This window comes from Dipodomys merriami, unplaced genomic scaffold, assembly GCF_024711535.1.
Source record: "Dipodomys merriami isolate MVZ:Mamm:240054 unplaced genomic scaffold, mDipMer1.0.p SCAF_36, whole genome shotgun sequence".
NCBI lineage: Eukaryota > Metazoa > Chordata > Mammalia > Rodentia > Heteromyidae > Dipodomys > Dipodomys merriami.
In genome coordinates this window covers 10,576,288-10,592,672 of record NW_027205159.1, presented here as the reverse complement: position 1 = coordinate 10,592,672, position 16,385 = coordinate 10,576,288, and the positions used below count along the sequence as shown (strand labels likewise).

Below are 16,385 nucleotides of genomic sequence, written 5' to 3'. Positions count from 1 at the left end.
TTTTGGTACACAGAACATTATAGTCGACACTAAGGAGTCAACATATATGAGCGTAACAAGTGAGAATAACAAGTTAAGTGCTACTGGAAGAGCTTTGAAAGCTCAGGAGGAAAAAAAGATGACACTGAAAGAAAAATCTAGAAAAAGAATGCTAGAAATGAGGCAATTTGCCTAGAAGAGAACTATAACTAGTGGAAACCTTATAAATATTTTGGGCTTCCCATTGGAAGATTTTTTTCTTATGACCTATCAGAGGATATTGACAGATCTCCTGCTGGACCCAAAGGAAGTTTCATTTTGTATACAGGCAAGAGACTTTTATTTCCTGCTAATAGCACAATAGTACTGCCTGTCCCAATGCTCTGTTGTCAAAACACACCATCTGCTAAGCTACCCTCTGACTGGCCATTACTCATCTTTCTTCATTACTCCTAATTTCTTTTTGGAAGCTTAGAAGAGATCTCTTGCTTAACTTAGGTTTGATCTCTAGCATTACACAAAAAATTAAATTAAGATTTATGCCAAATAGACAAAAGGGAGGAAAAGGAAAGATTACTTGAGAAACAAGGAGCCTATCCCTATCATTTATACTATCTAGTACATTACATCTCTGTTCCGACATATTTTGTGTGTGTGTGTGTGTGTGTGTGTGTGTGTGTGTGTGTGTGCGTGTGTGTAGTAAAATTCACTATTTTAACCATGTTAAGTGCACCGGTCAATGGGATTAAATACATTCACACTGTGGTACAACCATCACTGCTAACCACCCCTAGAATGTTCTCATTTCCCAAAACTGAAACTACAGTACACTCATTAAATATCACATCTGGTTCTCTCTTTTCCCATCTGGCAGCAACTGCCATTCTACTGTTGGTAAATTTGACGGTTTTGTATACAGAAGAATCACAAGATTATTTCATCAGCAAAATGTCCTCAGGGTTCATCCATGAAGTAGCCAGCATGTGACAGTGACATAAGTAAGTAGAAAAGCAGCAATCAAGGAACTGCAGCACATACAACTTTTAGATGGCAGGATAAGCTGATAACCAAAACCTGCCTGACAAAGAAATGGGGGCATGGAGCTACAAAAGAATAAGGAAGTAAAAGAACAAAAGAATGAGGAGCTGGGCACTGGTAGCTCATGCCTATAATCCTAGCTACTCAGAAAGCTGAGATCTGAGGATCAGACTCCTAAGCCAGCCAAGGCAGAAAGTCTGGGTCTTATGTCTAATTAACAAGGAAAAAGCCAAAAATGGACCTGTGGTTCAAGCGGTAGAACACCCACCTTGAGAATGAAAGAGAGAGTGCCCTGTTCCTGAGTTCAAGCTCTGGTATGGGCATTTAAAAAATAGAAAACAAGAACAACAAAACTAATAACATTCAGAAAACCCAGAATGAGAAAACAAGGACTAGATACTAAATCTTTGGTGTCATAACCTCACTGGAAACAGAAAGGAGACCACCCAATCAGAAAGCCATCCAATTCTATATACTACTAAAAGCCAAGCTCTGTAACAAGAAAGACAGAGAAAGATAGCTAAGATGGCAGATATAGGCTGAACTGCTCTTCTCCAGGGCATGTAATGCCACGTGCTCATTTTTTTTTTTTTTGCCATGGTTCTTTTCAAATAAACTTTTGTATCATCTTTACCTTAGGTTTATCCCTTGCCTGAAGTTTTCTCTTGCCAGATGCAAGTATCAAGTTTGTTTAGCTACCCTAAACTTTCTGGTAATATATTTGGTGCATTAGTCAGAAAGTTAGGAATGAAGTATGTCATTTTCTGACTTGGACTCACTGTACAATAGGATTTAGTTCCCTTTTAGGTGGAATAATACTCTAATGTATGTACAGGCCAGATTTTGTTTTTTCAGTCATCCATAGTGGGCATGTGGGTTGCATCTATCTTTTGACTTTTTTAAATAATACCATTTATGCACATTAATGTTTATTTAGGTGCCTACTTCTGATTCTTTTAGGGAAATAACCAGCATGCTCCATGTTTAGAAGCCGTTGTTTAGTGAAATTTTAAGCACTTGAATATATCACTTCTTTCCTCTTACTTTTTAAGTAGTTTAAGATGATTTACATTCAATTCTTGTCCTTCAGTTACTTCCACATAAAAACCTTTCAGTGCTAGAAGATAGTTGAACTGAAAGAAGGGTGAGAGCTAGCCAGGCCCCTGGTTCACACCTGTAATCCTAGCTACTCAGGAGACTGAGATCTGAGAATAGCAATTTAAAGTCAGCTTGGGCAGGAAAGTCTGTGAGACTTTCTCCTACATCTAAGCACAAAATCTGGAAGTAGAGCTATGGCTCAAGTGTTAAGAGTGCTATGCTAACCTTAGGCAAAGAAGCCCAGGGACAGTGCCTGGACTCTGAGATCAAGCCTTGGGACCAGTATAAACATCACACACATCACACACATCACACACACACACACACACACACACACACACACACACACACACACACACACTCCATGCTAACCAGGGACAGTGCCTGGACTCTGAGATCAAGCCTTGGGACCAGTATACACATCACACACATCACACACACACACACACACACACACACACACACACACACACACACACACACTCCATGCTAACCAGGGACAGTGCCTGGACTCTGAGATCAAGCCTTGGGACCAGTATACACATCACACACATCACACACACACACACACACACACACACACACACACACACACACACACACACACACACACACTCCATGCTAAACTATTTCCCTATCCAGTTGTTTGTATGCCTGACAGTACTCAAAATATTTAATGCCAGGTAGAGTCAGTTCTCCTAGTTTATTTACTTGAGTCAGCTTATAATCCAAAACCCTTATTTATAATCAAATTTGGTCATGAAAAAAATCTCTTAAATCACAAAATCCTAATAAAGCAGATTTTACTTTCAGTATTGAGATATTACCACTGTTTGGCTAAGCTGCAGATGAGTTGGTTGGCTGGCATTTAAAAGCTGAATTGCATGAAATGGACAATTTTAGCCACTTAGCATGAAGCCATGTTTTGAATTATCCATATTTATGTAATGTTATGAAATTTTTTTTCATTTAAAAACCAAATTAATGAGATGCCTTGTACATGCCAGGCCTGAATAAGAGTATAATGTATAATCTCCTTTCTTGTCTGCGACATGGTACAAGGTCCAAGCTGGGTCTGCTAAGTTATTGGCTATGTGAACTTGAGCAAACATGTTACTTGAGTCACTGTGCTTCAATTCCCCATCAATAGAACAGAATGTGTCCATGTAGAAAAGTAGGAACTGTATTAATGGAAGTAGGAAGCCATTTTCTGAGAAGAAAGTAATGTTTATCAATTTTTTGTAGTTACTGGGATTGAATTCAGGGTGTGAGGTTTGCTAGGCAAGTGTTCTACTACCACTTGAGCCAGCAGTCATAGCTGAAACTGACATTTAAAGAGGATGAAGAAAAGGACTTGGTGACAGATTTGAGGGAGGGGGAAGCAGATATGTAAACACTCCCACTGCTTTATCTTGAGAAACAAGTTCACATGGAGTCATCTTCCAGCTCTCATACTGAAACAAGAATAAAAATTGATTATACAGCATTAGGAGGGGGGAGGGGAGTCATAGAAAAGTTGTATTTGAGGAGCCATGCTCAGAGTTTAACAGAGTTCAGTCTAAACTGGATCACTTATAGTTTCATACCAATTGAAGCCTCTTCCTCTTGGACTTTTCTGGTCACAGAAAAGTGTAGAAATACTGTAAAGATCAGTACACAGGATAGTGCAAGATTTATAGTACTTGTAGGGTCCAGGGTATATTAGGCATGTTGGACTTCAAAACATCTAGGAATTCTGTGAGGGTCAGTAAGTTGAAATTGCAAAATCAATAGAATTCTTAAAAGAATGTGGAGACCTTAAAAATGCTAGCTTGGGCCTGGAAACTACTGGAGGAAGGGCAGAAGGGTTGTGTCCAATCTATAGAAGGGCACTAAATTCCTATTTCAAATTGGTCAATCACGAAAACAGGAACAGATTCAGAACTAAAGCAATTACTTTTAGAAAGTGATGCAAGGAACAACTTCACTAGTGATTTAAAAGACTGTCTTGTACTACTATACAGAAGTTTAAATCTTTATAAAGTGCTCTGACAAGCCCCTTCAGCTCAGTATCTCTGAGCTTTCTCCCTTGCAAGCATGCTTCTCTTCTTTGATCTGCCAGCAAAATTCAATTCTTTCAGGTCAACCTTTATTGTTTGCAATTTTATTTATCAATTTCAAGATATGAAGGATCCCAGACTACATCTGACTTGAACGAAAATTTTAGGATTTTTTTAAAATGAAGATTTGACTAATCATCAAAAAACACTGGTTTGCAGGAGATTCCCAGAGTATTGAATTTTTAGATGAACTATACAATTAATGGTACTTTTTCGCAAGACATTTTTTAATTTGGAAAAGTTTCAAAGATATGTTTCAACTGCTTGAACTGCTTAATGAATCCTTTTAAGACACATTTCTAAGATGTCATGCTAGACACTACTTTTACTAGTCCTTTAGCTTTTTTGTCAGTTGTGGGGCTTGAACTCAGGGGCTGGGGCACTGTCTCTCAGCTCTTCACCTCAAGGAGAGCACTGTACCAATTGAGCCACAGGGCCACTTGTGGTTTTCTGGTAGTTAATTGGAGATAAAAGTCCCAAGGACTTTCCTTCCTGGGCTGGCTTTGAAATGTGATCCTCAGATCTCAGCCTCTTGAATAGTTAGGATTACAGGCATGAGCTACTGGCCTCTGGCCTCCTTCAGGATTTTGAATTGTCAAAAAAACAAAACATCAGGAGCAACTATTGTTAGCTCTAAATGGAGAACCACAGTGGGTACTTACTGGGTTTGTTACAAGAACATTTAAGAGTTTGATGTTTGCTAGATGACTTTTATGAACTGTAGCTAACAAGCTACAGTTAACATCCAATGCTGAAGAAAGTGGAAAAAGGCATTCCTATTGTCTTGAGGCAAAGTCTAGTTAGGGAGGGTATATGGGTGATTATGTATACCCAACCTAGGGTTCCCCCCCACACTTTTTTTTCTTCTCTTCTCTCTCATCTCCTTTTCCTACCCCTCCATTTCTTTCCTTTCTTTACCATGCTGGGGCTGGAAACCAAGGCCTTGGGCAAGCTAGGCAAGTGCTCTGCCACCTAAATCTCAGCAATTTGTTTTCTTGTGTGGGATTCCTCCATGATTGCAGCTTTAAACTCCAGTTTTGCTAGAATTTGGCAATCTGAAGGATAGTAGATAGACTAAGTCCTAACTGACATTGTGTTAACTGTCATTTAGGAACATATGGATAGTAACTTTATGGGGTAAAAGGGTCAAGTAAATTGCATTTTTATAGCTGGGCACCAGTGGCTTATACTCCTTGACTACTCAGGAGGCTGAAATATGAGGATCTCAGTTTGAAGCCAGCTGAGCAAGAAAGACCTTCATCTCCATTTAATCACCAAGAAACCTGAAGTGAAGCTATGGCTCAAGTGGTAGAGTATCTACCTTATGTGATAAAGGGACAGTGCCCAGGACCAGAATTTAAGCCCCAATACACACACACACACACACACACACACACACACACACACACACACACACACTCTCTCTCTCTCTCTCTCTCTCTCTCTCACACATACAAGCACATAGAGCATTTTGTGAACCATAAAACACTGTACATGCAAAAAGGCTAAAAGGACTCTAGTTCTTTAAATTTCTAAAGACATTTAGAACAATTTGGAGACTAGGTATAGTGTGAACCTTTTATTTTGACAAAAAAGAACTTTACAATCTGATTCTACATTCTCAAACTTTGAAACTTTCACTTACTTACAACAGTGAAAGAAAAGGCAACCGAGACTCCATTATTTCAGACATAAATAAAGTAGTACCAGAGTAGGCTCATTTCATTTGACAAACCATAAAAATAGCGCCATTTATCAATTACAAGTGTACTTATGTGAAACACACGGAAATACTTGTTTTAAAATTAGTCTCATGCCCATTAACATCTAAGTGTTTGACATATGTATTCTCATTACCAATAGGCACAACTTTATGAATATCAAATTACTTACATCACTTTTATAATCTTGATTTGAGAAATAAAAAACAAGATGAATTTATAGTTACACAGTTGAAAATGTTACACTTACTGCACATAGCAAGTTATGACCAGGAATGCTAGGAGTTATCCTTAGGAATGACTTAAAAATTTAACATCTTATTGGAAAAATTGGAGCCTAGTGCTAGGCATGGTAATGCACAGCTGAAATCTCAGCTACTCTAGAAGTAGAGGCAGGAGGATCTTGAGTGAGGCCAGCACAGTGGTTCACAAAAAAGGGCAGGGTGTGGCTGGAATGGTAGAGAGCTTGACCAGCATACTTAAGGCAAATGGTTCAATAACCAGCACCACAAAAAAGACCAAAAGAAAATCAGCTTGTTATAAAATTGGCACCTCTAGTGTGAAATGCAAGTTAAATGACACACTTGTATCTAAAGATCTAACAAATGATAGATTTTTATGCAACTGGTTACAAAGGATTAGTATTTGTTGTTTAGCAGAATTTTTAGGTGGTCTGAAACATACACAAATCCTAAAACAAAAGGCACACAATGGAAAATAGCTTATATACCTTCATCCATGTAAAAACAAATTTAACTGTCATTTAGAGACGTGACAAACTTGTTATAAGATTTTGTTAGCTGGAAAATTAAAGATCTATGAATCAAAAGCTGTGGCTCTGATAAATCTACCCTAAAGACTATAGCAACTTAGACCCCAGCAATTTAGACCAAAAAGATAAGGCAGGACTCAAATTATTCACCTATAAAAGTTTCTCATCTTTCACAGAAGATTTAATATGCTTGTGAGTTACGTTTTAAAATAATTATGAAGTCACTTACTCTACCACAAATGAATGAAATGTAACTAAGAATCACACTATACAAGTTTCTAATGACATTTTTCATTTATCTAATGAAATTCAATAGCTAGCAGCATTTAAATATAGACATAATCCCTCTAATAAAGTGCTAGTTTTAACTGGGCAGACTCACTACCCAGCTTTTCATTAACTACATCATAGCTCCTTGAGTGAATTCAAAAAAATATGGGGAAATTAAAAGGTTTGGAATATAAACACTTGCAAAATGTTGCTACAAAATGTAAGACTAAATGTATTCATAAAATTAAAGTCTCTTACATGAGAATCATTAAGTTGATTTAATAATTACTTCACAGAAGCATAGGCTGACTTTTTGTGTCAATTTTCACTAATTGTCTAAACTAGCAAAGGTTTCTGTTAAATAACTCTAAGCACCTAAGAGTTATGCCAAATAGAGCCAAGGTTTATATGATCCTTAGAATAAAAACCTTAGCAAAGTTAAGACTTTTATAACAAGCTAGTGACAATCACGAGGCAATATTTTACGCAAAAGTACCACAGTCTGCTATTCTTTTCTTTAAATAAAGCCTTGTACCATCATTTGTAATGTACCGTGACTACAGTAAGTTAAAATAAAAAAGGCAACTGAACTACTTACAATACAAACAGGATTCCAATATTATTCACATTATTACTCTGGGCTCTCATTAGTACTTCTGCATTTCAATTGATGTCCATCAGTAGTACCTTAAAAAGCAAATGCAACTAGTGGGGGAAAAACACAAAGTAGCACAGTTTTGTTCACACTTAAAATCTGCAAGCTTCATCACAATTTACATTCTCTCTCTCTCTCTTGTTCCCTTCCTTGCTCTAGGAAAAGTTACTACTTAGAAAAACAGCTATGTAAAAGTACTATATTCGTTACTTTGTTTATACTAAGTGTATCAGTAACGTTTAAGCAAAGGAACTCTCAGTCATCAATTCTCCGCGGTTGAGATTTCTAGTGTCTAAACAGATATACTCTCCTGGGACAATGACTTCAGGTCTCCAGAGTTGAGTGAGGAAGAGGCACAGGTCAATTCACTTCCCAGGAAAAAAAAAAAAGCTAGTTCTGAGCGAATTCCCGCCCACCCATTCCAAAGCTTACACCAGTGAATTTGGCCTCAGACTTCTCGTGGCACCACCTTTACCTATCCCTAATGTTTATAGTGAAGACAAACCTCAGTATTAAATTATTATTTTTACCCAAATACATTGGATTTCGGTCTCAATTTGAAGGAGGATGAGTGGCCTTTAAGAGCCCGTTCCTCTTCCTCCTCCTCCCCTTCCTCCAAGGGCTGCTCCGGGTCCCTAAAAGAGGGTGTGGTGTGGATGATTTGTGTTCTGAAGCGAATTTTGTTGAGTCGGGGTTTTATCCTTCCACTAGAACTGCCAGAGGATTTGCGACCGGGATCTTTTGTTTTTCCTCCAGGCCAGCCTTCAGCCTGGTGGTGGTGGTGATGGTGGTGATGATCCACGCCATCCTCCAGGACGTGAGAAAGTTTGTAGGTAATGAGATGAGCCGGGAGTACCTTCGAAAGTCTCCAACGCCCACCTCCGCTGACAGTGGCACTCTCACCGTCCTCCTCATCCAGTGCTCCCACCAAGTTTTTAATCTCCTCCGTGATGCTCTGACTCAGATACTGGGAGGCCTTTTTCCCACTGTAGTCTCTGATGTCCACGTCCGCGTCGTAGGCCCCCACTAGTAACTTCACCACCTCCACATGCCCGTGCATGGCTGCTAAGTGGAGGGCAGTGTAGCCCCCGCTCGTTCTGGCGTTGATGTTCACCGGCAGCTGGTGTTTGTTGGCGAAGTTGACCAGCATGGCTAGGAGCTCCTGCTTGCCGTGCTTGGCGGCCCAGTGAAGGCAGGTGAAGCCGGTGATGAAGTCTCGCTTCGCCAGCAGGCCGGGTTCACAGGTGAGCAGCCCTTCTAGGCTGTCCCACTTGCCGTCCGAGGCCGAAAGCATCCAGGCGTGCTCCAGCGGATCCAGGGTCACCGAGCCTCCGCCGGTGCTCTCCTCCTCGGCGGACGAGGAGGCCACCGAGGCGCTATCCGAGTCTCCCCCGCCTCTGCCGCGTCCTGCCCCGGAGACGCCGCTGCCCTGGCTGATGCCCCCAGGGCACCCGCTCCTCTTCAGCTGAGGGGAGTGCCCCATCACCAAGTCCCGGAAGTTCTGGCGAATCGATCTCGAGGTAGTGAGCCCACCGGGAAAGCTGCCTCCGTCCGCCTCCGGGTCGTGGTGGGGCGGGGGCTCCGGGTCCTCGTGAGGCCCGGGGGCCGGGGCCTGGACTTCGCGACCTGGGTCCTCCCCGCCCAGGGAAGGTTCGCCATCGTTGGGCTCTCGGCCGGGTCCAGGGGGCGCCTCGGGGCCCGCCGCCTCGGGGTCGGCCGCCTCGGGACCGGGAGCGCCGTCCCCGGGCTCGGCAGGGGGTTCCGGGGCCTCGGCGGTCACCTCGATTCGGGGCGGGTCCCCGAGCCCCGCGGCTTCGGGCTGAGGGATCCCCGTGCAGAACCTTTTCTTGAGATACACGTACTTGGCGCCGTCCGCAGGGTCGGTGCGCACGGTGGCCACCGCGTTCACCAGCTCCTTGAAGCGGGCGCGGGCGCGGGCGCGCTGCTCCGGCTGGCCGCCCAAGGAGCCTCGGAAGTGCTGCACCAGCTCGGCGTGCTGGGCCCGGCCACCGCGCTCCGCGAGGAAGCGCCACACCGCCTCGGGGCCCAGCTCCGCCTCCGGGGTCGGCTCCGCGGCTCCCTCCATCTGCGGCCGCTGCACCTTCTCCACCCCGCGGGAAGTTTAGCCCGGCGCCATGGCGGCAGACCCAGAGATGGTGAAGACTAGCCCGACCGGTGGGGCTCCACGAACGGTTCGGAGTCGGCGGCGGGGCCGCACGACGCTGTCACCACCTCACAGAGGCCGCGCCCGGGAGGACACGCCCCCGGCAACGCCCCTGCCTGTCTGCCCCACCCACTTCCGGTCTCCGGGGGAGGGAAACGGGGGGGCCGCAATCAGTGCTCCGGCCAGCGGAGGGCCCCGCCCACTTCCGGTCTTCGCGCGGGTTCGCAATCTCGGCTGCAGCCCGCGCAAACTAGGCTAGTCCGGCGCTACGTCCTCGCCCCTCCTTCCTCGCGCCACATCTCTCCGTCGACCGCTGTCCGCACGGACTTTCCTTACCTTGAACGTCCCAGGCCACCGGGGAGAGGAAGGGGGGGCAGAGGGAGGGAGTGGCTTGGCTGGACACGCGGGAAACTCTCGACTCAGTCAATGGCTGGTCTCGGCGGCCTCCCCGGGCTCGGCCCCGCCCCTCCCCGGAGGCGGCCCCGCCCCTTAACGGCCGCGGCCGCGCCCGGCTGCCCCCCGCGCCCCTCCCGTTACCTCCCGCCTCTCTAGTTGCCGCCGGGAAGCGCGCTCGGGGCCCCCGGGTGGCACTGCCGCTGCGCTGCGCTGCGCTCCGCGGGGGCCATGGCCTCCTCCGACGAGACGCGGCTCTTGGTGAGCCCGTCACACTGCTCCTCCTACGCCGCCGCCGCCGGGACCGCTTTCGGCGACCCGCGACCCTCCTGTTCGCACGGAGCTCCTCTCACGTCTCCTCACTCGGTGCGTCCGGCCCCGGAGGGGCGGTGACCGGCGTGCTGCCCCCGGGGTGCGCGCGGCGGGGTCGGGGGAGTTGAGGGGCGCGGCCGGGCGCGGCGGCCGGGACTCCCGGGAAGTTGCGGGGTCGGGGTTTGCGTTTGGCCTGGTGTCCCAGACGGGGGAAAGTCGGCCGGGAAGGGTGGGTACGGGGACGTCCCTTCGCTAACGGTTCTCGGAACCCGCGATGTGGATGGGAGAGCGGCGCGCCAGCGTCCGGGCGGCCTCGCCAGCGCGCCCCGTGCTTTCCCGCCGCTCTCCCGCCCCGCGCCCCCTCCCACCCTCCACCCCCGCGTGGGCGCCCTGGTTTCCCCCGAACCCCCCCCCCCCGGGGACTCCAGTGTTTTTATGCCTTTCAGATCCTAAAGTGGTCACACTTTAGGATCATTTCATAACAGGGCCAAGCTGTGACCTGCCCTGGGTCACTCCCTTCTTCGGGGGACCGCGTGGAAAGGTGGAATTTCCACCCCTTTGTAACCCAGTGGAGGTCTTTGTGTGTTTTCCTGCGAGTTACGACGTCTTTCCGTTTCTGCAATAAAAGACCATCGGTTGGCACGTGTAGACACAAAAGTTTTTGCGAGGCCGTAAAGTGTGAGAACTGCTGGACTCCGCTGTCTCCTACGAGAAGTTTTGGCTGTAGGGATAGTTTGCTGGTGTGATTGGTCTGAAGTCATGATTGGCTTCGTAGTGATCACTGATTTTGTCCTGGTCTCTCTTTCCACTCTTGCATGTTTTTAGATAGTTAAACAAGGCTCAGTTTTTCTGTCTGTACTGCTTTTTTTTTTTTCCTAAAAAATACAGTTCCTGAGTTTGAGAGGAATAGCTGGCAACGTGTGTTTTTCAAACTAATGCAGAGTAGGGTTCAGTATTAAGTTTGACAGAAAACCATTGATTATTGGACTTAGTGTTAATGGTAGGTACATAATTTGATTTATATATTTTCTACGAATCCTTCAATTTTGATATAGCTGTAGGTTCACATGCAGTTGTAAGAAATATTGTACTGTGATCCCATGTACTCTTCCCAGTTTTCCTCAATGTATGGCAGTATAGTAACATTGTAGATGTTGGCTGTGGTACAAGAAAGACAGAGGACCTTTTCTTCTTCTTTTCCCTCCAGTACAGGGAATGGAAACTAGAGCCTTGCACATGCAAGTGTCCTGTCACTAAGCTACATGCTTAGCTTTACAGAGGATCTTTCTGTCACCACAAGGGTATGTCATCCTGCCTTCTTATGAATACACACACCTTATTCTTCTCCCACCTCTTCCTTAACCCCTGACAAACAGTAATTTGTTTATCATTTCTGAGTTTTGTCATTTCTAGACTTGTATAAGTTACCTAGTAATTGGGATTGAGTGTTTTTCACTCAGCAAAGATCTCCAGAGATTGATCCAAGTTGTTGCAAGTATCAATAGTTTGCTGAGTAGTGTTTCAAGATACCCACATAGGTATAACATACTTTGAAGGACATTTGGGGCTAATATGAATAAAGTTGCTATAATTATTACAGCATAATCCGTTTTCAGTTCTCTGGAATAAAGTCATAGGAATATTGCTAGGTTCTGTTGCATATTTAGCTTTATAAGAAACTGTTGAATGTTCCTACCAGCAGCATATAAGAGCTCCAGTTTTTCCATATTCTTGTCAATATTTAGTGATGTTACTATTTTTTAGCCATTCTAATTAAGTATCTGATAGCTCATTGTGACTTTATATTTCCCTCTTGCTAGTGGTACTAGACATCCCTTTTGTATATATATTTGCCATATCTTTGGTTTGCTGTCTTTTAATTGTTTTTTGCTCCATTTTCTGAGTAGATTACCTTTTTCTGTGAGTGTAGAGAGTTTAAAATTTTTGGTAATGTATTCTATACTGGCCCTTTTTCAGGTTTGCAAAAGTTTCCTCTCAATTTGTAATTTTTTTTCCATCTTCTTTTAGAGTCTTTTCCAATCTTGAAAGGAGTGACATGGATCTAGATGCATTGTACTTATAAACTGCTTTGTTAAATGACAACTCCTTTCTACAACTACTTAAAGTTACTTCAAGTTGTTAAATCTAATGGTTTGTTATATCATGTTTTCATTTTATAGATGTCTGTACTTTTGTTGTCAACTTTTAATAACTGTCTAACTCAAGATCCTCTTCTTGAAAGTTTTATGGTTTACACTTAAGCTCATAATCTATTTTGAGTTAATTTTTCTGTTAGATAACAGATTTCACTTGGGGAATAGTTTGTGATGTCTGGATTTTTAATTTCTTTAGCAATATTTGTTGAAAAAATTCTCATTTGATTTTATTTCTGGAATGTGTGTGTTTGCACATGCCAGTACCAGGGCTTGGACTCAGGGTCTAGGTACTGTCCCTTAGCTTTTTTTCCTCACAGCTGGCACTCCACCACTTGAGCCACAGCTCCCTTCCTGTTTTTTGGTGGTTAAATGGAGTTAAGAGTCTCGTGAACTTTCCTGCTCCGGCTGATTTAGAATCCATCCTCCTTAGTAGCTAGCATCATAGATATTAACCACAGTGGTGCTAGACAAGTGAAAATTCTACACAGTAGTATTTTTGCTTTGCTATTTACATACCATTTAGCAGGGTCTTATTCTATTATTATTTGTGCCAATATTGGGACTTGAACTTACGGCCTGGGCTCTGTCCCTTAGCTTTTTTACTCAAGGCTGGAGCTCTAAACATTTGAGCTACACCTCCTTTCAGGTTTCTGTTTGTTAATTAGAGATTAGAATCTCATGGACTCTCCTGCCCAATCTGGCTTTGAACTGCGATCCTTAGATCTCACCTTCCTGAGTAGCTAGGATTCAGGTATGAGCCACTGGTGCCTAGCAACAGGTTATTATTTTTGAGCTGTAAGGCCAGAATTACTTGAGTTATTTTGGGAAATTTGAGTTGAAAGATATCTTTATTATAAAGAAGGATTGTTGACTGAGGTTATCTTATTTGGTACAGAGAAGAAATCCTCCCTCCCCACCCAATAGGGGAAAGTTTATTTAAAAGTTGTAGCAACAACTCTCCATCTGGAGATGGGCCTAAACAGGAGTCCCAAGAAATCTTCATCAATAAGGGCTGAAGCACACATCGAATTATGTCACCTCTATAGAATTGGGAACTAGACTTGGCATATTCATTCACAGCTGATGCTATTACTTGAATCACAGTCCAGCCATTTTTGCTGGTAAATTAGAGGTAGAATCTTGAGGACTTTTCTGTCCAGGCTGGCTTTCAACTATGATTATCAGGTCTCAAACTCCTAAGTAGTTAGGATTGTAGGCTTAAGCCACTGCTTGGCAGTGGTTGATTTTTACTTTTGGATTGATTTCTGGAGATTAAATAGGGCCTTGAATATGCTAGGTAAGCTCTCTGCCATTGGACTATGTCCCAGCCATCTTACAGACTTAATAGAAAATCTTTTCTCCTCTTGCAAAAGTTTAGGTATCTCAGGTTAGGTTAATTACTAGTTAGTTAACAGATACCAGATGAAGTCTTGGGAAACAAGAAAATTAGAGGTTTATTAGGGTTGATACTGGTCATTTTGATTAAGAAATCAAGATGGGCAGAGCTAAAGAAAAAGAAATGGGAAAAGGCTAAATGCAGATCTTGCCTACTTTAAGGTTTATCTGCCAGTAGTATTTCTCTCTCTCTCTGTGTGTGTGTGTGTGTGTGTGTGTGTGTGTGTGTGTGTGTGTGTGTGTGTGTGTGTGTGTGTGTGTGTGTGTGTGTGTGTGTGTGTGTGTGTGTGTGTGTGTGTGTGTGTGTGTGTGTAGAGGGATAGGTTGTAGAGCTTGATCTCAGGTCTGAGCACTGTCCCTGAGCTCTTTCCACTCAAGGCTAGTGCTCTGCCACTTTGAACCACAGCACCGCTTCCAGTTTTCTCGTGGTTAATTGGAGATGGGCTGGCTTTGGACGTGATCCTCAGATCTCAGCCTCCTGAGTAGCTAGAATTACAGATGTGAGCCATCCGGCTTGTAGTAGTAGTTCTCAAAAGTTTTCCTCCATTATTTTCCTCAGAAGAAAAATTGAACCAAATTAAATTAAAACAGTTTAATTGATCTTAAATTTACTAGGCCACCGCATTATTTTAACTTTTTAGTTTACTTTAATGGGAGAAATTCAGAACTAAAGAATAAAATAGTATGAATTGAACAGTTTGTCTCTCAAGTATATCCAGTTGAGGAATTAAGCCTGGAGCCAGGGGCTTATGCCTGTAATCCTAGCTGTGCAGGAAGTTGAGATGTGAGGATCCCAGTTTGAAGCCAACCCAGGCAGGAAAATCTGTGAGACTTTTATCTCTTAATTAACCAATCAAAATTGGGAAGTGGAGCTGTGACTCAAATGGTGGAGCCTCAGCCTTGAGTGAAAAAATTAAGACAATGCCCAGGCCCTGAGTTCAAGCCCCAGTACTAGCACAAAAATGGATACATGAAATTGTTGTGATATATGCAGTAAACTGAAAATATTTCCAGACCCATGTGCGTGCCACATACATTCTGAGCTATCATAGCATAGTAAGCCCTTCCCATGATCCTGCTTTACATTTGTTTCAGTAAGACTTGATGTATTGGGTATGCACACAGAAAGATGCAACAAAACATGTTGGGTTCATTATTGTTAACTTAAACATCTTGGAAACCAAGGAAGGGCTGACTTGCATCCTGTGAATTAGAGTGTTTGGTAGAACCAGACTGAAGTGTGCATTGTAAAACAGGTAGGAAAATTTGAAACACTGATAATATAGGCTGTGTAGTATGTCTTTAAAGTAAATATTTATCCTTTGGGAAAGGTAGAATGTGATTCTTCTAAATAATTACTAAAATAAAATTTTCTATGTGGCTTATTATCTATAACTTTATTTACTTGGGAGGCAGTGATCAGGAGGATCAGGATTCAAGGTCTGCCCAATCATAAATACAGCATGCCATCTAAGACAATAGTTGGACACAGTATCACATCTCTCATCCTAGCTACATGAGAAATATAAATAAGCTCACAGTCCATACTGTCCTGGGCATAAGCACAAGACTCTATTTTTTTAAAGTAAAGGCAAAAATGTCTGGGAGCATGGCTCAAGTGATACCAACCTAATGGTCCCAAGTTCAAACCTGCCTTCCCTGAGTCCTACTTTAAATAAAAAAGTCTTGGGGGTGGGCAGGGGGGGGTTACTTTATCTTGATTACAGCTGAGTAATTTGACCTGCAGGATGAATTCAAAGTTTTTTTCAGATATAATTTAGAGCATTGGAGAGCTACAGAGCATTGATTGTATTTGGTTTTGTTTTTTATCTTCCATTTCCCAGTAATAAATTTTTGAATCCTCCAGGAGTAGGAATAACTTTGCTTCTACTAACAATTCATAATCTCCAATTCCTATCTTTTCTAGAAATAGGGCAAATATCTTTTCTTTTTATAGTCTACTGCATTTGAAAACAGTATTAAGTCTTAAGTTGTCATTAGCTCATAGGTTACTAAGGCATTTCTGAACCTACTCAGGATTTTAAGTATTTATGATAGTTTCTAAGGAGTCTGTGTTCAAACTCTAAGACGCTTGCTGAAATGACCTTTTGGAAAATATATTTTTGTACAGTTATGTTTATACTAGTTTTAAATGAGGAGAGACTTTTTACAACAGTTCAATATGGAGGTAAAGCTGGCTATAGATGAGTACAAAGGAGCTGGTTAGATATTTTAGACAGGAAGATTCATTTTGTCTCAGACTGACCATACATACACTCAGCTTTACAATTATTTTAGCATTTCAGTTGCATTTACCAATCTTGAAAACTACA

The 16,385-nt window shown here is 43.1% G+C and overlaps 2 protein-coding genes across 6 annotated transcripts in view; one reads left to right on the top strand and one right to left on the bottom strand.

Moving 5' to 3' along the window:
* Nucleotides 1-3,168: 3,168 nt before the first annotated feature.
* Sowahc (sosondowah ankyrin repeat domain family member C) lies at nt 3,169-9,857 on the bottom strand. 2 transcript variants are annotated; one of them, XR_011365225.1, is made up of 3 exons: nt 8,163-9,857; nt 7,576-7,664; nt 3,169-3,569 (listed from the first exon to the last, which is right to left on the bottom strand). XR_011365225.1 is itself a non-coding variant. In XM_069988667.1 (1 exon), exon 1 carries the CDS (start codon nt 9,716-9,718, stop codon nt 8,159-8,161), a length of 1,560 nt encoding a protein of 519 aa, XP_069844768.1. In that variant the 5' UTR covers nt 9,719-9,857; the 3' UTR covers nt 5,779-8,158. The 2 variants fall into 2 exon arrangements, 1 of the variants encoding a protein (XP_069844768.1); XM_069988667.1 differs by lacking the exon at nt 3,169-3,569 and having other exon boundaries at nt 5,779-9,857.
* Nucleotides 9,858-10,138: 281 nt separating this feature from the next.
* Nucleotides 10,139-16,385, top strand: part of Septin10 (septin 10) — a 44,833-nt gene continuing 38,586 nt past the window's right edge. Inside the window, exon 1 of one of the 4 annotated variants that reach the window (XM_069988663.1) lies at nt 10,139-10,555. In XM_069988663.1, coding sequence (XP_069844764.1) covers nt 10,421-10,555 — 135 coding nt within the window. In that variant the 5' untranslated portion in view covers nt 10,139-10,420. The remainder of the gene's footprint in view (nt 10,556-16,385) is intronic. The other 3 variants (XM_069988665.1, XM_069988664.1, XM_069988666.1) reach the window with 3 other exon arrangements.